General features: G+C 37.7%; 1 protein-coding gene across 2 annotated transcripts; it reads right to left on the bottom strand.

The window, feature by feature from the left end:
- Positions 1-1,144: 1,144 nt before the first annotated feature.
- Positions 1,145-22,007, bottom strand: LOC117296021 (amiloride-sensitive sodium channel subunit alpha-like). 2 transcript variants are annotated; one of them, XM_033778863.1, is made up of 12 exons: positions 20,628-22,007; positions 18,575-18,744; positions 16,570-16,676; positions 13,704-13,867; positions 11,436-11,546; positions 10,004-10,112; positions 8,854-8,926; positions 7,437-7,494; positions 6,272-6,354; positions 5,346-5,421; positions 3,167-3,285; positions 1,145-1,966 (listed from the first exon to the last, which is right to left on the bottom strand). In XM_033778863.1, exons 1-12 carry the CDS (start codon positions 21,198-21,200, stop codon positions 1,837-1,839), a joined length of 1,773 nt encoding a protein of 590 aa, XP_033634754.1. In that variant the 5' UTR covers positions 21,201-22,007; the 3' UTR covers positions 1,145-1,836. The 2 variants fall into 2 exon arrangements, with proteins under 2 accessions (XP_033634754.1, XP_033634753.1); XM_033778862.1 differs by having other exon boundaries at positions 1,145-1,958.
- Positions 22,008-22,015: the final 8 nt, after the last annotated feature.

Genomic DNA, 22,015 nt, shown 5'->3' with positions numbered 1-22,015 from the left:
GTGCTGCGAAAAACACCCAGTGTGTTTTTTTGTCCACAGAACTCAGATAAGTATTGCGTATTCAGACACGTAATGTATATAAGGTTAAAACCCAAATAATATTCGTAATTCCTGATGCAACGTATTTTAAGGATATTAACATTTTACGCAGGTTCTCGGCAACTAGTATATACCTGTACATTCTAAAGTGATAGTCAAAACAGTTTGGAGACCATGTAGATCATAGGACAGTGATTAGAGAGATAATCTCGGCAATAGTATTGGCAAACGCCAGTAAATATATCCAGAGGTTTTCAAAGGAAACAAGATTGCTGCCAATGACGTCAGACATTTACTTGATAAGTTGATGACCGATCGGTGAGCCATGTGTATTTTAGTCAATACTTGCCCACAACTTTTGCTTATGACGTCACCGTGACAATTATGTAAGATTATTCATTGCTTGAGAGGTGACTGAGGCAGGGAGACTTATTATTCAACAGACCACCATTTTAATTTGGAACATAACCTTGTTTATTAATATAGGTCTTCGTTGGTGTATTTCTTCTAAAGAGACAAACTTGTAATCATAATATTGTTTACACAAGCTAATTAGAAATTGTTAATCTTAAAGGAACACGTTGCCTTGGATCGGACGAGTTGGTCTATAAAAGCGCTTGTAACCGTTTGATATAAATTGTATATGGTAAGAAAGATGTTGGAAAAGTAGAATACAATGATCTACACAAACATGCCTCAAAATTGCGTGGTTTTTCTTTTACCTCGTCGACTAACACGGTCGGCTATTTATGGGAGTCAAATTTTTGACTCCCATAAATGGCCGACCGTGTTATTTCGCAAAGTAAAAGGAAAACCATGCAATTTCGAGGCAAATTTGTGTGGATCATTATATTCTACTTTTGAATTATCTATCTAACTATATGCATTTCATAACAAACGATTCAAATGTTTTTCAACGACCAACTCGTCCAATCCAAGGCAACGTGTTCCTTTAATCGGGAGTGTATACTTTTGGTGAATGACAATGAACCATTGATGATTATAATACTTGGTAATAAGCACTGGAGAGTTGTTGATGTTATAATACGTTGTTAGAAATGACTTTGAAGTATGTTATTTTAGAGAAATGGGTGATTTTTTTTTCACACACAAAAGTGAATCCGAGAAAGGCTTTATGACAGCACACGATTCTATGCAACATTTAATGTATTTTTTCGTTCGTTATTTTTTTTAGCAACGTCGGCGACCAAGTGAACCAATTTCACAGTTTTGGTGAGTTGCATGTGTTGGGACAAACCAACTTTGGGTAATGGTCTTTGACAATAATAACCAAAAGTATAAACTGACTTTTAAATAAAACAGTTTGCAATAAATATGCTTCATAAACGTCACAAAAACTGTGTTCACTACTTTTAATTCATTTGAATTAGTATGACTTAAAAACAAATGTGTACAAGGTAAAAGCATGGCAATCATTATCAGAAACATGCAATCAATATGTACGGAGCTTTTAAATGAACATTGGTAAATAAAATTTGGGGAAAATCTAAAAACTAACATTTATCTTCTTTTTTTCGAGAATGATGATTGATTTTTGTTTAATTATATTCGTTCAAACGAAGACTGTTTTGTTCCGGATTCGTTACATTATTATCAATATTTTTGTTTACATTTGTTTAATGTTCCTTTAAAAGCTCCATACTGATGTGACATTATTACGAACAAAGAAAATCCATTTCAACGCTTCTTGGACAGAGAGCTCTGTCAGTGAAAACTTGTATCAACTAATTAGTTAATACATAACAACTTTGAGTTAAATAACGCCACAGATGTCTATTACGAATTTTCGTAGTGCGAGTGTTCTTCGTCGATGGTTCCATTGTTTCTTACTTCTAAATCTATTTCTGACGCCGTCACTTTGCTTGTGCTCATTGCTCCTCGAGGTCCCATCTGGCCACCTGCGATCCTTAACAAGAAAAGACAGAAACACACTTAATTATAAAATCAAAACAATTATTTATAAATTAAAGGCACTGGACACCATTGGCAATTGCTCAAAATAAAGGTTAGCATACAAACTTACTTGGTAGTGAGCAATAGATAGCTGCTGATAGCATCAAACATTGTGCGAAACTGCTCGCACTGAAGGACCGACGATTTGAGAAAGAAGTAATTTCTCACTCAAATATTAAGTTACTTCAGACCTGAATCCCTTTTTAGGCATCTGAGAAAGCACACAATTATTGTTGTGCAACAAGAGTGTTATTTTTTATCCCCTTGACACAAAATCTTCAGAGATTTGATATTAATATGCATATGTTGGAAAACACCAAGTGAGATTACTGGGTTTTGGCAATTACAAAAGATGTCCATGCATGCCTTTAGATATACGTGTTTGGTAAGAATGCACAACTTAATTGCTGAATATTTACGTCTGTTAGCTAACTGATTATGAAGTTCGTACTAGAACCATTTTTCTTTGAAATGTTTCCCTTTGAAATGAAATCAAATTGGAGAAAATGTATTTAAAAATCCTTAAAAAAAAACATCAACAGCTGATGATGTCAGTTATTTTGACCATAATGAAAGACGTTGTGTTTACATGCTGTGCAGGGTATTGTACGATGTTCTCCTTTTAAGAATAAAATCACACAGCAAGTTATGCCATACTTTCCGCAGGTCTTTTATTTCATGTATTGTTGATCAAACAAAAACATCCATCGACTTATTTGTACTTGTTAATGCAGATAATGTTAGAAGTTATGTGATGACTCGATGTTTCGTACGCGGGTATAATATACATGGACTCACTAATTTGCGCACGCGCCAGCCCTCCCTCTAACAGTTATCGTAGAGGCATTTCATATGACGTCATCAACCGCCATCTTTGATGACAAACATGTCTTATACGAAAGGAGGGGGGGGGCGCGTGCACTAAACAAAGTGAAGTTCATAACTCCATCTACATCAAGAGGCTGCTTGGATTATGCCGACACACAGCTGATCAGATCGTACATTTAAAAAATACATTTTGGTTCGAGTAGAACTACAGTATACACGCAGGCCCGTGACACTATAGGCCGATTGTCCGTGTTGATTAGATTTTTATCCGCACAGAAACAACAACCGAAATAGCAGCTTGTGATTATGAATATAAATACCTTACCTGTAAGCGATAAGTTTGCACAAATCGTAGGCAAGTTCGATGAACTCAAACACAGTGAGTACAGACACACCGATCCATAATCCTACATTGCCGCCCATATCACTAAGAAGTGCGATCTCCTGATAAAATCCAAAACACAACAAGTGTAAAATATTAATAGCAGCCAAGGAATAATTATACAGCTATATTTTCTCTCAATTTTAATCATTAATTGGAGTCGTTGAAATTTTAAAAATATTTTGATTAATTTCAAACTTGCCCAAAGATGGTTGTGTTGGTAAATCGAAATACAAACATAATTTGCACGGGAAATCTTTGTAATCGGTTATGACAGATAAGTATAAGTAAACAAACACTGTGTATTAATAATATTATAGACACACTACTGGACTACTATGTCCCCCCATGGTCCCCTTATCTCGAGGCGTAATGTTGGCTTTTCCCTAATTAAAGGGCAATGCAATGTTGTCATGAGCAAAGCAGGCCTGTTTCTGTACATTAAATTGAACTATCACCATGTATTGCTGCAAATCCTTATATGGCAGTCACGGGGTACTATTGCTATATCCCCCTTTGAAAAAATCCTCTGTGGGATATGCATTATTAAAAGTACCCCGTAAGTACACAAGTTCTGTACATTGCCACTGTCGTACAGCTTTTTCAATGAGGATTTTGTTTTCTTCGAAATCGATTAAAAAAAGAATCACTTGGGAGGTTTATAAACTGCACGTTGTGCGAGCAAAAACGCGAACGTCAGCAAATTGTGTTGTTTTCTAAGTGACGCCACCACTTGAGCTTATTGCATGCTCACGTATGAAGTCTGCACGTACGTACACCTGACGTTAAAAATGGTAACTCCACGTTCTAAAGAATTTAATAACACAATTTTCTGACGTCCACGTCCACGGGTTTGTTTATAGTCGGTCGCGCGATGGTCGTGCGATGGAAATCTTGCGCGCGATCCTGAAGACTGTGTCCTTAGAAACTGTGTCTTTTTTTGATTGCGCGTCAAGATTTCCATCGCGCGACCATCGCGCGACCGACTATAAAGGCCCATAGATATAGAATAGAATAACTAGATCGGCCGCGCGTACATACGCGGGTTCTGGCATGGGGGCCGCCATTGCCTATCTCCCGTGTACATTTTCTGTGCGTTGCCGTCAGCACGTGACTTTTTGCCGTCAGCTCGTGACATTTAGCGCGTCAAAGGCCTATCTCCCGTGTTCATTTTTGCGCGTCGCCTTTCGAACGTGAAATTTTTACCGCGTCCATGGCGAACATATTATTTTCTACACAGGTAGTGGCGCGTATGTACGCGCGGCCGATCTAGTTATTTAATTCTATATCTATGTAAAGGCCGAGTTATAGTCGGTCGCGCGATGGTCGGGCGTCGGAAATCTTGACGCGCGATCATAAAAAGACATGGTTTTTAGGCCTCAGTCTTAGGATTGCGCGCAAGTCTTCCGTTGCGCGACCATCGCGCGACCGACTATAAACCGGCCTTAAACCGGCCTTAACGTGCAGATAAACCTGTCATTGATTCAGAGCAATGTATCATGTACAGAAATGTTGATGTACATGAATTTCGTGCGGTGCAGGTGAGATAATTCAATTTACAGTCACAATTAAGCCTCCGTTAATTAATTTAACTATGATGAGGCTAAAAGGACAAATAGTCTGGTCCCTGACTTGTAGAATGAGCATCAGTATTCATCGCTGGTATAGCAATGCTCATCTCCGGAGCTCTGGAAGTACCTTACAAGGTGTTGTTATCATGAGATAATTTAGTGCAGGGTGATGACATCACAAACCTAAGATTTTATCGTCCCATGATGAATAAGCTTGTGAAGTCGACATCCGACGTTCATCAATCCCGAGATAATTTTGTTTTGGAAGTCGACATTTTAATTAATATGCTCATGATGTCGACATCTATAAATAATTATGTCGGGAACACGACGTTTATTTTAGGATACCGTCATCTATAGAGATAATTCATAGATTACACCATTCTGCAATAGACTATCTCAAGATGTCCGATGGCACTTCCAGGGCTCCATACATAATCTTACTGTTGAATTTATATGATTTAAGTCTATCCCTTCAGTACAAATGTATATTTTTCTCTTTTTTTTCTGAAAAATATGTATCCAATCGGATTAAATTTAAATTGACTTACGTCGTATGCTTTCTCCTGATAAATTGTGGTGTACTCGAGTTTGTCAAAGTAGACGTTTATTTTTAGCACATTCTTCCTGCAAAAAAATAATAAGAAGAAGATTACTTTGTTCTTGTGTTAGTTGTAAATTAATATTTATGTTCTATTTCCGAAGGCTGTTCCTAATTTTATGAACAAAATGAAGAGACGGTCGGCCAAGTCGCTATCTCGCGCAGCAATGAAATGTGTCAATAAAATCACTTGAGGAAAATTGAATCATCATTAGATTTTATATTTGAAGTATTATAAGACAAGGGAAACTGTCTGGGTATATGTATGGTTTGGGTTTAAAACAGAACAGTTTACTAGTGCTCAATTTGAACTAACGACCCCGGATTACCGGGTCGGTGGCCTACCAACTGAGCAATCTAACCCGTCATAGATATCAAATGAACAAAAATAGTGAGAGAGTCCCGGATAAAAATATCACATGGAAAAATATGTATTTTTTTTTATTTATTTTTTTAGGATTATCTTCCCTTCCGGGGACCTTGACAAACTTACACAAGAGGGGATAATCACCATGCTGGCAACATCCAATCTCTCTCATACTAACACTGGTTTAAAATTTAAGTATGTATTGCACAACAAGAAAGTGGAATCAGTAAGCAAAAGAGGATACTTATTGTAGTCATTATAAAATCAGCAGATAGCTTGGTAGGATTCGAACCCACGAACTTGTGAGTGGCTGTTAAGTTCAATGTCTCTCATACAAACATTGGCTTAAAATCGTTAACTATGAATTGCAAAAAAAGGAGCACATTGAGATTCAGAAAGTATAGTCTTTCTGAAATCAGCAGATAGCTTGGCGGGTTCGAACCCACAACCTGGTAATTGTAAGTCCTGCAGTCTAGTGGTCAAAATTATGTGTTTCATTCGCTACTCACTCCAAAAAATCCGGATCCGACTCCCCGTCGATGTCCCGCTCCAAATCTTCCGAGAAATTCCGGACAGAAGTATAAAGAAAAGGCTGAAAGAGTTTAACAAAAAAGCTGTAAGAAGATTTTGCTCACAGAGTGTCAAAATGGGAAAATGCTGGGGTTTTTTAAGGAATAGTATGTTTGGTAGTTAAAACCCACCGTTATAGTTTCAATGATGTAATATAAACATACCATAAAACTATACTATGGAAGTTTCATTTCAAAGTGTTTTCGAGACACCGCCATAAATATGGAGAGGTTATGTCCACTGATTATGTCCACTGAAGAATAATCTGCCTATAGAATTATTCCAATTCGAAGGACAGTATATTTTGTGACGGTTATAATTAAAACATGTTGGAATAAAGTCTTCGCCCAAAAATCAAATGTTATAACTGTCAGCTTATAATTGATTACAGTGTGTATACATAAAGTGTAGAGATACAACCGAAATCCTTGGTAATTTTTTTTAAAGAAAAATCAGGTAATCGTATTTATAGCCAAAAACCTCTGATGAAAATAAGGTAGGTTTCTCATTGGTTTAATTTATATCACTCTGGTTCAATTTATTTCTTTTTAAAGCCATTATACACTTTCGGTAACCAGTATTATGCAAGTCCCACACTTCGTGTATCACAACTTACATAAACAAATAACAAACCTGTGAAAATTTAGGCTCAATCGGTCATCGGAGTCGGGAGAAAATAACGGGGAAAACCCACCCTTGCTTCCACAAGTTTCTCCGTGTCATGGCATGTGTTTAAAATAAATCCGTAATTCTCACTATCGAGAATTGATATTGTTTTAATGTTTTCTCACAAAATAAAGCCATTCATGGAATAATATTTCAAGAGAAGTCTTTCACCATTACCTTCTGTAAACCCTGTAAGTTATTTGTAAATCTGTGTTTTTTGTTTTGTTGTTTTTCTGTACCGAAAGTGTATAATGGCTTTAACACCACGCTACTCAATGACTGAGTTCATTCTTTATAGCAATAAGCTGCCCAATATTAAATGTAGGTCCCTTAGTCCAAGAGAGTTGTTTGAAAACACCTTTGCCAATTAATATTTCACATCCTCAGCGGAAGTCTTTTTTTGCTTTCTTTTTTTTCCCGAGGCAGACATCCTCTCACCTTGAACTTCTCGTTCGGCCACCGTGCCTGTCCAACTGTGACGTCATATCCCAATTCCCTGTACAATCAATGGAAATTGAAGTTACTATTGTATACAGCAGATCAATATGTCTGCTCAGAACTATGCTCATAAATTGAAATTTCATATTCGTAATTATCAAAAGGGAATCCTTTCTTGGTGACGAGTAATGGGAAGATAAATATTGAGTGGCTCAGAGTGGAATGGAAGGAATATTATCGCAAGGTAAAATTTGGACTGTTCCATTTCACGAGGCGAAGCCGAGTGAAAAGGAACAGTCGAAATGTTACCGAGCGATAATATTCCTCCCATTCCACGAATTAAAGCCACTCAATATTTGTTTTATATCACTGACACATAGATCCTTGTCATTTTTATGTATTTTAAAAGTATAACATTATGAAAAACCACACCAAAATACTGACAACCAAAATCATATAGCGCCGCGTAGCGGCAACATTGCACAAATCGGATCACAACCTTTTGCACAGGTGCTCCTTTGTTTAAGCAGCGGCGCGGCGGCGCTGTACTGCTCAAAAACATTGGGAACAAGGCTGATCCTAACTGTTGAATGAGAAATGCTAGTCCCATGGGCGAATAGGTGTTTTTAATCGCCGGTCCGGATGGGAGTAATAGTGAATGTCACGTGAAGTAAGTTCCACCAATCAAATGACGAGGAGCTGTATGTCAGTTATATAATATAAAACATTGTGAGAAACGGCTCCCTCTGAAGTGACGTAGTTTTCTAGAAAGAAGTAATTTTCCACGAATTTGATTCCGAGACCTCAGATTTATAACTTGAGGTCTCGAAATCAACCATCTAAAACGCACACAACTTCGTGTGACATGGGTGTTTCTTTCTTTCATTATTATCTTCGATGACCGATTGAGCTCAAATTTTGACAGGTTTGTTATTTTATGCATACGTTGCGATACACCAATTGTGAAGGCTAGTCTTTGACAATTACCAATAACGTCCACTGCATTTAAATGCAAACAAATTGGCATACTGCCAATGTGGTCATAATCCATGTTTTTGGTCTACTTGTGCAGTAGACTGGTGGAGCACCCTGATCGGAGGGCCAATCAATACAACTGACGATGGGCGTACAAGTGTTCTTTTAGCAATTACGTCAGACTTTATATTATGTAGTATGATAGAGTTCTTTCGGTAAATATTGTCAAACTTAACATTAAAGTCATACTCATGTGTCGTTTAGTCATGTCCGAATTCCGACAGTTTGTTTACTACCCAACTTACCATGGAAAATGTTTTCATGAACTAGCGAGACCAATGCAGTCACAGGAAATAAACAATTTGACACACATAAACAGAAAACCACTAGATCTTGTGGGGGAGGGGGGGGGGCATGGGGGAGCAGGATATAGCCGATTTACCTGCATGGGGAGGTGCAGTTGCAGTCTAGATCCCCGTCTAGGTACAATTCTTCAATTCTGTCCAGGCACGCATCTGAAAATATTCATGTAAATTACATTAATAAGTTGTATGAATGTCAAAGGTACAATTTTAAACTTAAAATTGTTGTTCTTAAAGTATACCATTTTGTAAATTAATCAGGTTCAAACACACCGGGGGCACACACTGACTTATTTTTGCACGTACATTTTCCAATAATTTATCAAAGGTGATGTTTGGTATTTGAAACTGCATGGTTATAATGACCAGGTGATGTTTTGCGGTGTAACACCACCATGTAAAAACTTCTTTCTGAAAACAATCAGTGGTTGAGGACTCAGCGTTTTAAATTAAATTTAATAAACATTTATTTCGGTATTGCTCTCATCACATGATATAAAACATCATTAATGGTTCATGATATGAGAAGGTCTAATGTATTTTTTCCTTAAAAAATACAATGTCCACAGATTTACAATAAACTTAAACAGTCTGGATATTATGATAGTAGAAGGCTTCCCTTGAAATTTTACTTACTGAGGAAACTGGTGGAAACATACAGAGCTCAAGCACTCGGAAACGGATAAGTTTTATAGAGTTTCTTACTTTATTACGCCTTTTAACCAAAAAGGTATTTATGAATGGGAATCAAAGTGTGTTGAATCGGTTTTCCACTAGTGGTTTAAACCCGCCGAGGCCTGGTTCTTGATAATTTACCTCGACTTCGTCTCGGTAAAATTATCAAGAACCAGGCCTCGTTGGGATTAAACCACTAGTGGAAAACCTCTTCGCCACACTCTGATTCCCTTAGCCTATTAAAGACCTGCTTAAACGAAAATGTCAAGTCGTGAACTTCACTTAAAATGTTTTCAATGAATAAGGAAATCGAGTCATATGATTACAAATAGATTTCAATTCTGTAAAAAAAAACAATCATTTCGAACGCCCTATAATCCAGCGCTTTTCTGAGAGATTTGCGAAAAGCCCCGTTACGTAACCACTCTCAAAACGTCATAGTTGGAAGCTCCATTTTGTAAAGCCGCTTTGTTGCAGCGTGGAGGTATAACAAAGCAAACTTCCAGATTTTAATTTCACAGAAATAGAATATTGTTAAACGGTATAATGTCTTACCTTGGGTTGCGTCGACACACAACGGAATGCTGTCATCATACCTGTATTTGGCATTCGTACAGCCGCATTCCTGGGTAAAATTCTGGTAGAAACAGTCGTTTTCGCATGCCTACAGAGAGCAAAGTTTGCAAAGTAATTTTCAAATTTAATATTTATTAAAAGCTTGTGCTATTGGGATGTAAAATCAGTTGCATGGGAAGGCTGCAATGGTTCTCTGCATGTTTCATTCATAAAAACAAAGTTAATTAATTTCTCCTTATTAAAGGGTCTATGTACTTTTTTGTAGGACAAAAAACACAATGTCTACACATTTAATTTAAAATTACACAGTTTGAAGATACTGATGGTAGAAAACTTCCCTGAAAATATTATTTGCTGAGGTGCTGTATTTTTTGTAGAAATGAGTAAAACAATGTCATGAAAATATTTTTCGTCTTAGCATGTAAAAACGTATTTTCATAACATTGTCTTATTAATTTCTCAAAAACTGCAGCACCTCAGCAACAAATATTGTAAAGCCATTGGACCCTTTCGGTAAACAGTGTTGTCCAAGGCCCACACTTTGTGTACCACAACTTCTATATCAAATAACAAACCTGTGAAAATTTAGGCTCAATCGGTCATCGGAGTCGGGAGAAAACAACAGAAAATCCCACCCTTGTTTCCGCGCGTTTCGCCGTGTCATGACATGGGTTTAAAATAAATCCGTAATTCTCGTTAACGAGAATTTATATTGTTTTGCTGTTTTCTCAAAAAGTAAAGCATTTCATGGAATAATACTTCAAGAGAAGTCTTTCACCATTGCCTTCTGTAAACCCTGTAAGTTATTTGTAAATCTGTGAACTTTTTTTTTTTTCTGAACCGAAAGGGTCCAATGGCTTTAAGGTAGCTTTCTATCATTATCTTCAAACGGTGTAAATTTAATGTAAATCTGTGGACATTGTGTTTTGTGTTACAAAAAGTACTCAAAATCCTTTAAAGGCACGGGACACGTTAACTGTCAAAGACTGGTATTATCACTTATAGTGTATCCCAACGTAAGCAACAAATCTGTGAAAATGTTGACTCGATTAGTCATCGAAGTTGCAAAAGAGAACAATGAAAGAAAAACACAATTGTTGCGTTACTTTGAGTGCTTTCAGATGCATAATAAGAGGCTTCAGATGAAGTCTATTATTATTTGAGCGAGTAATAACCCTTTCTCAAAAACTATACGTTACTAGAGGGAGCAGTTTCTTAACATGCTTATACTACAATCAACAGCTCTCTATTGCTCGTTACCAAGTATGTTTTATGCTAAACCTTGTTTTTCTTTTCTTTTTTACAACAGCTCTCCGTTGCTCGTTACCAAGTATTTTTTATATTTTTTTTAATGACATACACGCTCAAAATTATCCATAAAATACAATGTACCCAAGGTTTAATGACTTACCCGTTGACTATAGTGGATGTACGGTAAAGCCAAATTGAAGATCGTTTCTTTGTTCCTGTCGTTATCTAGCGTGCAGTTGCTGTACGGGTGCTCCAGACGGGTGTAGTTCGTCTGCAAGAAGAGAAATGGTAGTACGGTGTTATTACTGATTTTGTCATACTAATAAAACCAGTAACAACAATAAAACTTGTAATATTATTTGTTTGTATAATTTAATACTTTTTGTCCACGATGTAAATTGATTAACTATCATAAAACTTTAACAGTCCACATTTTTGGGGAACGGATAATCATTTCTAAGGAACGAAATAATTTCTTATTTCGTGTGAACAAAACACATTTTCGAGTAACGAAATAATTTGAGTATTTTGTTTAACTTTTCAATACGTTTTGCCTGTCCCTTTAGGTGCTCCGTCTCTATGCAAATGATCTATTGGCAGAAGGAAAGAGATCGGACATGGACTGATGGTGAATGGGAGACTTTCTGGGACGATAGAGGGCAGCAGACTTACCGGGTAAATCCATTGTTCTCAGAATTATGCGCATGTTCAGAACTACGTAAACAATGGAAATTTACCCGGTATGTCTGCTGCCACCTAGCGTTGGAAAGTCTCCTATTGTGTGTAGTGACCATTAGTTATGACTGATATTGACTCTTCTGTAATTATTTACTCTTAGTAGTAATGGTTATGGGTCTACAGGTTTATTGATTTTCTTTAAAAGAGGGGTGGGGTCACTAGTGTACACACGTTGATTAGCTAACACGGAAACTGCTGATTTGATCTATCAATAGCGACCTTAATTGTGTCATCCGCTCAAACATCTCGTCAATTAGTGCTGCACATTTCTTGCATCCAATCCACCACACGTCCATTAAAGTGGTTTGAGTTACTTGTTATGATCCAGCTCTTACATTTGCGAAATACACAGCAATAGTGTGTTCTCCTCACGGCCAAGAATGATTTACTCTTGTCTATGGATGCCCTACATACAGAGAAATATTACTCAACAAAATGTGAAACGGACAACGAAAAAAAAAAGGTTGATAAAATGGCGCCAAAAGCCCAGCTGGAAATATTTGTTTATACCCAATTTCATACAGATGTTTGAGCAGAAAATATTGCTTGACAATTTTCTGTTACAGACAGTGGACACTATTGGTAATTGTAAAAGACCAGTCTTCTCTCTTGGTGTATATCAACATATGCGTAAAATAACAAATCTCTGAAAATTTGAGCTCGATTGGTCATCGGAGTTGTGAGATAACTATGAAAGAAAAAAAAACACCCTGGTCAAACGAAGTTGTGTGCTTTTAGATGATTGATTTCGAGACCTCAAATTCTAAACTTGAGGTCTCGAAATCAAATTCGTGGAAAAATACTTCTTTCTCGAAAACTATGTCACTTCAGAGGGAGCCGTTTTTTCACAGTGTTTTATACTATCAACTTCTCCCCATTACTTGTTACCAAGTGAGGTTTTATGCCGATAATTATTTTGAGTAATTACCAACAGTGTCCACTGCCTTTAACAGAGACGAGCTGAGTATTAGTTACGGTTTGTATTTGTGACTTTTGTGGTTTGGTTGAAAATGTTAATCTGGTAAGCGTATTGGTACGTTATGTGTAGCTACTTTTTGAGCTTACAAGACTAATTCTCTCTACAAACGCCATGCTCCTTATTAAAGGCAGTGGACACTATTGGTAGTTACTCAAAATAGTTATTAGCATAAAACCTTACTTGATAACAAGTAATGGGGAGAGGTCTATAGTAAAATACGTTGTGGGAAACGGCTCCCTCTGAAGTAACGTAGTTTTTGAGTAAAGTAATTGTTCACCAATTTGATTTCGAGACCTCGGATTTAGCACTTGAGGTCTCGAAATCTAGCATCCTCGCCACTTCGATTACCGATTGAGCTGACATTTTTACAGGTTTGTCATTAATTTTATGCATATGTTGAGATACAGCAAATGGGAAGACTGGTCTTTAATTTTTGTTTACCAATATAGTGTCCACTGTCTTTAACATCCCTCAATCTAAACACGCTTGGGGAGACCACTGAACCTCAGACAAGTAGTCTCTCCAACTTCAAAAATACCTTGAAAACACACATGTTGAGTCTAATACATGTCCAAAGCTTTCTTAAAAGTCCCCGTCATTAGCATAGTTCTTTTTCTACGCGCCAAGCGTGTCTTTCTTACCGATATGGCGTTTTACAAATTAGTATATACTATTCATAAAATCACTGAAAGGAAAGTTTGACACACTTACTCTTTTGACACCAATGAATGTTTCGTGTCCAGGTGAAACGCTTGTACCCTCGTCCTCCGGGAATGGCATTTCATTCTGTGGATGGACGGCGACCCTAGCCCCAGCAGAGGGCTGAATATTCTCCATGTATTGATCTTGCTCAATGTACATCTCCACAGTCAAGCCTATACCGATCAGAGAAAACATTCTGAGCTTAGATTTGAAGCATTGTGACAATCAACTTTGCCATGAGCCGATTCTAAAGCCATTATACACTTTCGGTAAACAGTATTGTCCAAGTCCCACACTTCGTGTATCACAAATTATATAAAAAATACAAAACCTGTGAAAATTTAGGCTCAATCGGTCATCGAATTCGGGAGAAAATAACTCTTGTTTCCGCACGTTTCGCCGTGTCATGACACTGCATATAATATAACCGTAATTATCGCTATCGAGAATTGATATTGTTTTAATGTTTTCTCAAAAAGTAAAGCATTTCATGGAATAATATTTCAAGAGAAGTCTTTCACCATTACCTTCTGTAAACCCTGTAAATTATTTGTAAATCTGTGAACTTTGTCCTTTTTTTCTGTACCGAAAGTGTATAATGACTTTGAGAAAAGCTAGGATTAAACCTTTACCGAGTCTCCTATCCTAGGATGGGTTCAATGTGTCGTAACGTCTATCGACTACTGAACCGAAGTCCTAAGTCCTAACATTAACCCTAAGAAGAGTTGGTGAAATCGACGGCAGCTGTTTGAGAGATGAAATCCTATCTTGAACTAGGACGAGTAGGCTAACTCGTCAAAAATTAGAATGGGTTCAATGCATCCTATACGTCTACGAACTTAACTCGTCCAAGTCGCCCTAACCAATGGAGGTAGAATTAGAAATGTAACTTAAAGACACTGGACACTATTGGAAGTTGTCAAAGACCAGTCTTCTCACTTGGTGTATCTCAACATATGCATAAAATAACAAACCTGTGAAAATTTGAGCTCAATTGGCCGTCGAAACTGCGAGATAATAATGAAAGAAAAACACGCTTGTCACACGAAGTTGTGTGCGTTTAGATGATTGATTTCGAGACCTCAAATTCTAAATGTGAGGTCTAGAAATCAAATTCGTGGAAAATAACTTCTTTCTCGAAAACTGTGTCACTTCAGAGGAAGCCGTTTCGCACAATATTTTATACTATCAACCTCTCCCCATTACTCGTCACCAAGTAAGGTTTTATGCTAATAATTATTTTAAGTAGTTACCAATAGTGTCCACCGCCTTTAAGTCCTAAGTTTAATCCTAAGTTGGGAAGAGTTTGGTGAAATCGACGGCAGTGGCTCAAAAACTTGACGACTAACAATTAGTTGAAACTCCTGCAGGTAAATTTTACGATTAAGAATTCAAGTCATTGCAAAAACCTTGATATGAAAAGGGTATCAAACCCTTTAAAAGTAAGTTAGAGTTTCGTTTGTTGCATTAATTGTAGGCGCGGCCCTGTACGAAAGTAAGATGGTATTAATAGTAAGCATCTTGTAATCATTTCGTCTTAATTTCCCTCGTTGGTCAAAACATGTCATCTTAAATATTCGTGGCCGAGCGAATAAGAGCATCGAACTCAAGCTCTGGTGGTTCTCTTCAGCAGAGTGTGGGTTCGAATCTCTGTCGTGACACGTGGGTCCATGATCATGAGCAAGACACTTTACTTTTATTGCTTCTCCACCCAGGGAAACGGGAACATGTGAGGGGGAAGATAGTTCTTGCGGTTGGTTTATAGTGGGCTACATATTTTGCGGCACACATGCTATATACTCCCCATGGAGCTGAGATGGTTCTCAGAGATAATCATGTTGGAAGCGCTTTGAGGCATGGTGTATAAAGCGCCATAAAAAACGAATATTATTAAAGACATGAACACTAATGGTAATTGTCAAAGATTTGTCTTCTCACTTGGTGTATCTCAACATATGCATAAAATAACAAGCATGTGAAAATTTGAGCTCAATCGGTCGTCAAAGTTGCGAGATAATAATGAAATGAAAAACACCCATGTCACACGAAGTGTTGTGCTTTCTTTTGCTTGATTTCGAGGCTTGATCTACAATGTAATAGTGATGTCTTGAAATCAAATTCGTGGAAATTTACTTCTTTCTCGAAAACTATAATTACTTCACAGGGAACCGTTTCTCAAAACGTTTTATACTATCAACAGCTTCCCATTAAACTCGTTACCACGAAAGATTTTATGTTAATACATGTAACTATTTCGAGTAATTACAAGAAGTGTCCACTGCCTCTAAGTCAATAAAAATATGTCAACATAATTGAATTTCCCAAACCCAGCTCAAGGCGAGTTTTAGAGATTTATATTTTGATAGCATTTTGTGAATCATGCGGTTGGCCATGCGGTACCTGTGCCACTTCGCTAAATATGGATAGCTCAACGTTCTTGACTCATCAAGCAGACACTATATTCAGCTGAATGGTTTACAGGGGACCTGTGTTACATGGATGTGACCTTTAAATCAGCATATTTTGCCCCCCCAAAAAAAAAAAAAAAAAAATAAATAAATAATAAAATAAATAAAATAAAAAATAAAATAAAATAAAATAATAATAAATAAAATAGTCTATGAACCTACCTCTCAAGGTATAATGATTCAAACTTAATAAATCACTAGCGACGATCATATTATTTGCCATTTGGATGTCACTTGATGTCTTTTGGGATGGGCACCATGTTTTATCGCTACGTTTACATGTAGTCTAAATGTAAGCAAGTGAACAATTTAACACACGGTTTGTTCAATTCCCACCAAACTTGGAACAAATATTTTACCAGATACAAGTTAATAAAAACCTTTGCGATGAGTTTTTAGAAACTTACCGTGCAGGGGCCCAGGTTTACTAACAAACCGTCGTTGGGTTGGCTCTGTTTCAGCATTGAAGATATAGCAGTTCCCGTACAGGTAATGATGGAAGTGAGTGAAATCACTGGGAGGATAAAAATATTATTTCAGATCAACAAAAGAACAATCTGGAGGTGTGGTGGGGGTGGGGGGGGGTGAAAAAAATATGGGTCAAAAAAAATGCGCGTTTGGTAATATTTTCAGCGACTAGTTCTCTCCTTTGGTGTATCTCAACATATGCATACAATAACAAACCTGTGAAAATGTTTACTTAGTTGGTGATTAAATTACCTTAACATTGACCAGTGAACGATAAACTGGTGAAATTAAATTACTGCCTTTGACTGTAGAATGCTTATTCAACGTAGCGTGCATTTTCAAACGAAAATGGAATGAGTCGGTGTGAATAGGTTTGTTTGTTTAAAACGGCCCAGAAAACCTATTTATTAAAAATGACGAACCTGATCATTCCATTTCAAATCATCTATAAATGGGTTGAACCCTTAATCTCTCTTCAGGTTGAACCCTATCTCTCTTCAGATCTTCTCAAAATTGGTTTACGGGGCAATGTTGGCTTAACAAGCTCAAAATAATTTCGCAAATAGTGTGAAAACCGTTTTTCGGATGGGGCTAAAAATAATTTGAAATTAATTTAGCTTGTTGATCCAAAATTACCCCACAAACCAAATTTGAAGAGGGTGTGGTTTCAAATGACTGTTTCGGTTGGTTTGACAGGGTATGACCATCACCATTCTAAGAATCAAACACTCTTGATTTTCTGAGATGTAGAACCAAGAGCCATTCCAACAACTTTACACTGTTTAAAGACCTGCTTGAACGAAAATGTCAAGTCGTGAACTTTGCTGAATTCCATTTAAAATGTTTTCAATGAATAAGGAAATCGAGTCATATGATTATAAATAGATTTTGATTGTGTAAAAAAGTAATCATTTTGAATACCCTTATCTAGTGCTTTTCTGAGAGATTTGCGAAAAGCCCCGTTACGTAATCACTCTTAAAACGTCATAGTTGGGAGCTCCAATTTGTAAAGCCGCTTTGTTGCAGCGTGGAGGTATAACAAAGCAAACTCCCACAAATGACGTCAGCGGCGTTGTCCTTTGGCGCGCGCTCTCAACGGCAGAAGTGTTTTTAGTTTTTCAAAACCTTTAGGTTAGGGCCTGATTTTTTAACCGATAATTACGAAAAACTCAGAAGTGTAAAGATATCAAAATTACATTAAAATGGTCAACAAGTGCATTATAAACAAGTCTAAATACCATTTCCGTTAAAAACCTTCCGCTCAGGTAGCTGTTTAAGTTTGATATTTAAACCACTGCTTTACAACACAACTCATGGGCTCTATACACTGTTAAGTGTTTAACATAAACCCTTTGACGCGTTCGAAATCTGTTACAGAACCTAAACACTTTTCTTTACAGTGTTTTCCACTGCATCTCTTTGGAACTCCTTGCCTGGTGCATGTTTCCCTCCATCCTATAATCTAGACTGTTTTAAGAGGAATATCAACCCATACATTCATCTCCCCTGAGTTATTCCCACTTCAAATAGTTGGTCTATCTGTAGCGCCATACCAATAGTGGATTTAAGACTTATTATACACTTGGTGTATCTCAATATATGCATAAAATAACAAACCTGTGAAAATTTAAACTCAATTGGTCGTCGGATTTGCGAGATAACTACGAAAGAAAAAAACACCCTTGTCACACGAAGTTGTCTGCTTTCAAATGCTTGATTTCGAGACCTCAATTTCTAAACTTGAGGTCTCGAAATCAAATTCGTGGAAAATTACTTCTTTCTTGAAAACTACGTCACTTCAGAGGGAGCTGTTTCTCACAATGTTTTATACTATTAACCTCTCACCATTATTCGTTACCAAGTGAGGTTTTATGCCGTTAATATTTTGAGTAATTACCAATAGTGTCCACTGCCTTTAAGAAAAAAAAAATGGTGGTTTATTACCGAGCATGACAAGCCCGTCCCTGGAACACACATCTAAGCAGCATGTCGGAGAGCAAGTGACCTGTCGGGGGTCTTTTATGGTAATTGAGAAGTCCAACCAGTTTGACAGCGTCTGCAATCTTACTAAACTGCTCATCTTCTTCGGTATCTGGGTCAACACTGGGGAGGCCCTGATAGAAATAAGGATTCAGGAAATTTGTTAGAGACACTGGACACTAATTGGTAACTGTCAAAGACCAGTCTTCTTACTTGGTGTATCTCAACATACTGCCTTTAAAGGCAGTGGACACTAGTGGTAATTACTCAAAATTATTATTAGCATAAAACCTTTCTTGGTGAGAGGTGGGGAGAGGTTGATGGTATAAAACATTGTGAGAAACAGCTCCCTCTGAAGTGCCATAGTTTTCGAGAAGGAAGTAATTTGATTTCGAGACCTCAGATTTAGAGCTTGAGGTCTCGAAATCAACCATCTAAACGCACACAACTTCGTGTGACAAGGGTGTTTTTTCTTTCATTATTATCTCGCAAGTTCGATGACAGATTGAGCTCAAATTTTCACAGGTTTGTTATTTTATGCATATGTTGAGATACACTGTGAAGGCTAGTCTTTGACAATTACCAATAGTGTCCACTGCCTTTAAGAACATTAATAGTCGGGATGGTAAAGGTTTGGTAACGCCATGTAATGATACTCTCTTAATGAGTTGGGTGGCTCTGGAAAGAACCGTTGGTTTCAAGGCCACCCCAACTCATTAGAGACACGCAAGCCTTTACTAATAATTTATAAATGCATCGTATTTCCACCACGCAAAGTTTCAAGTCCTATATTAATATTCGGGTAAACGTTAGTAAACAATAAAGTAATTATTTCAATAATGTAAAATTTAAGCAATATTCCCTCTGGAAAATCTCAAGGATGGAAAATAATTGACTCTTAATTAATAAAAGGGGTTAGAATTGACTCGGTTCCGGGTTCCGGTGTGAACCGGAATCTGAGTCAATATCAGGCCTGAAATTTCGTCATTATAGAGGGCGTCATGGCCAGTAAGAAGGGCAACGGGGGTAATTGCCGTCGTGAAATTCCTGCAAAATGACCCATCAATTGGCTAAACCGATGCAGAGCCCGAGTAAGAATCCAATTTTGTAAACCAGTTTCTTGCTTTTTTTAGCCTGACCCGGATCAGGGCGTTTCTTTGTAATAATGTGTTCATTTAAAACTTTTTGTCTTAAAGTCACCTGGAAGTGTTATTTTTTCAAAATAAAGCTTTTGTCACTAATATATGTGTTTTGATGAGTGGAATGTGAATAAACAGTTAACTAGGGTTTTAAACAATCAGTTCTTATGTTATTTACAAATTTAAGAGTAGACCCCGACCCGAGAGGGCGCTGTTCGTGACGTCAATCGAGGCAGACTTTGCCTGTAATGCGTAGAGTAAATACAATTGCAAAGTACATGTACGGATCAAGTCGTGAGTTTGTACGTTTAAAAACAAATAAAAAAAATTGTTTTCCTAGGCCAATCTGTTTAGATGTGCCATGTTTGAATCAACGTCAATTTAAGATTCCATTTGGTTCTGCCTATATTCACCGATGTGTGTAAGCACTCAGTACTTGCCCGACTTTTGTGAAAACAAAATCTCACATACTCGGGTGGGATTCGAACCCGCGACCTTCAAGAGCAGTGTCATAACAACTGGACCACCGAGATTGCCCGGTGGCGATAGAGGCAGTTCGAATCCTACGTTTTAGTGGGCAATGCAACGATTTCTAAAAATTGTTGTTACATTTGCATCGGCGACAAAGGATTCGAACTTCCTCTAGCTACCGGGCAATCTCGGTGGTCTAGTTTGCATAACACTGCTCTAGAATTGTAAAGTTCGTGGGTTCGAATCCCACCGAGTAATATGCCTGTGATTTCTTTGTTCACAGAACTCGGGAAAGTACTGAGTTCAGTGCCAACACACAACGGTGTATATGGGTAAAACCAAAATGAATATTCATTGCCCCGATGCAAATTTAACATACATTTAGATTAGGACAATTTAATAATCACCAGTGTAGGCCGGTTTAAGCTTGGAGGAAGACTCCAACCACCATCCACTAGGTCCTCGATATATTCACTCCTGATACCATTCAAATTGCAGATTGTGACAGCTGGAAATGCAATCATTCTATCGTTCGAAATATCAAGTTTAACATCCACACCGTACGAATAATACCTCTCCAACAACCAAGAAGTCTGCCACAAGAACATGGCCAGCCCAAGAAGGAACAATCCAGTCCACATCAACCTACGGAATAGATTTGGTGCTCTCTTGATGTTTGGGATCCCATGTGCTCCGGTGTTTTCTAATAGTGAAGCCACGAGACCATGCGCTAGAGAAGTACGCTGGGTTATGTCCTCATTCTGTTCTAAATTATTTGTCGCCATTTGCTTCCTCTCCTGCTCGTACTGTTGAGTACTACCTTCTTCGATCAGGGACTCGCCCCGCTTTATAGACCGTCGAGACGGCATGTTTGACGGGGTAGTGCCGAGTGGCTGGTCGGTCCTCGCGGAGATAGTTGTGGAGTTGTTTAAACCACTGGTTCGCAACTTGTCAGGCGAAGCTGCTTCTGATCGATACATCAGACACTCGGCTTAAAGTAAACATATAAACACCTAAGAGCGCCACTGTAGCATCTTGCTTGAGAAATGTTAACCTTTTACACGGCTGTTGTAATCCAGGAAATCGGATAAAACTGAAGGTTCTTTCACATTCTATGACAAACACACAATACACCCCTTTCCATACTTTATAGTGTGTACATGTCCGCAGATGGAATTGCTCTGTGATCTCATTGAAATGAGCGATTAATTAACACCACGAAGCAAATCAATTACATGTCCACTTGACATAGCGTCACTAAACATCTTGACACGGTAAATATTGACAATAATAACACCACATTCGTTGTAATCCAGGAGTTCGAAGAAGAATACGTAGTTCTTTCACAATCTATATTAAACATGTACACACCGTGTACATGTCCGCATTTAGGATTGCTTTGTGTTCTCATTGAAATAACCTGTTGAAGCGGTGATTCAACTTAAATAATATAACCTTGTCTGTCTTGGTGACTGCAGGAAGCGAAGTTTTATCACGACAAAGGTCACACGCGTGTTTGTCCTCAGTCACACGCACATTGGCGCACAACTCATGCACTGTTGGTGCAGTCGTCATCACCTTGATTATTTTAAGCAAAAATGCGTCATAGGGGAACCATTTTCTAAACTCAACGACTCCCATGAAGACGTTCTTGCAAATGAAAAAAACGGATTTACATAAGTAGGCCCTACAAGCAGCCGAAATAAACGCCTCCACAATCGTCATCCAAACTCCATCCTTATTATTATTGACTGGTCGTCTTATGTAATCAGCATAATCAAAATGAAAAGAAGGC

The sequence above is a fragment of the Asterias rubens genome, chromosome 10 (assembly GCF_902459465.1).
Source record: "Asterias rubens chromosome 10, eAstRub1.3, whole genome shotgun sequence".
Classification (NCBI taxonomy): Eukaryota; Metazoa; Echinodermata; class Asteroidea; order Forcipulatida; family Asteriidae; genus Asterias; species Asterias rubens.
This window is presented reverse-complemented; position numbering and strand designations above follow the sequence as displayed.

Coding starts and splice junctions, on each gene's coding strand:
- LOC117296021 (XM_033778862.1), bottom strand. CDS start 21,200: ATGTATCGATCAGAAGCAGCTTCGCCTGACAAGTTGCGAACCAGTGGT. Junction 16,677..18,574: donor GGACGGGCTTGTCATGCTCG/GTAATAAACCAC, acceptor TTATCCTCCCAG/TGATTTCACTCACTTCCATC. Junction 3,286..5,345: donor ATCAGGAGAAAGCATACGAC/GTAAGTCAATTT, acceptor GGATTTTATCAG/GAGATCGCACTTCTTAGTGA.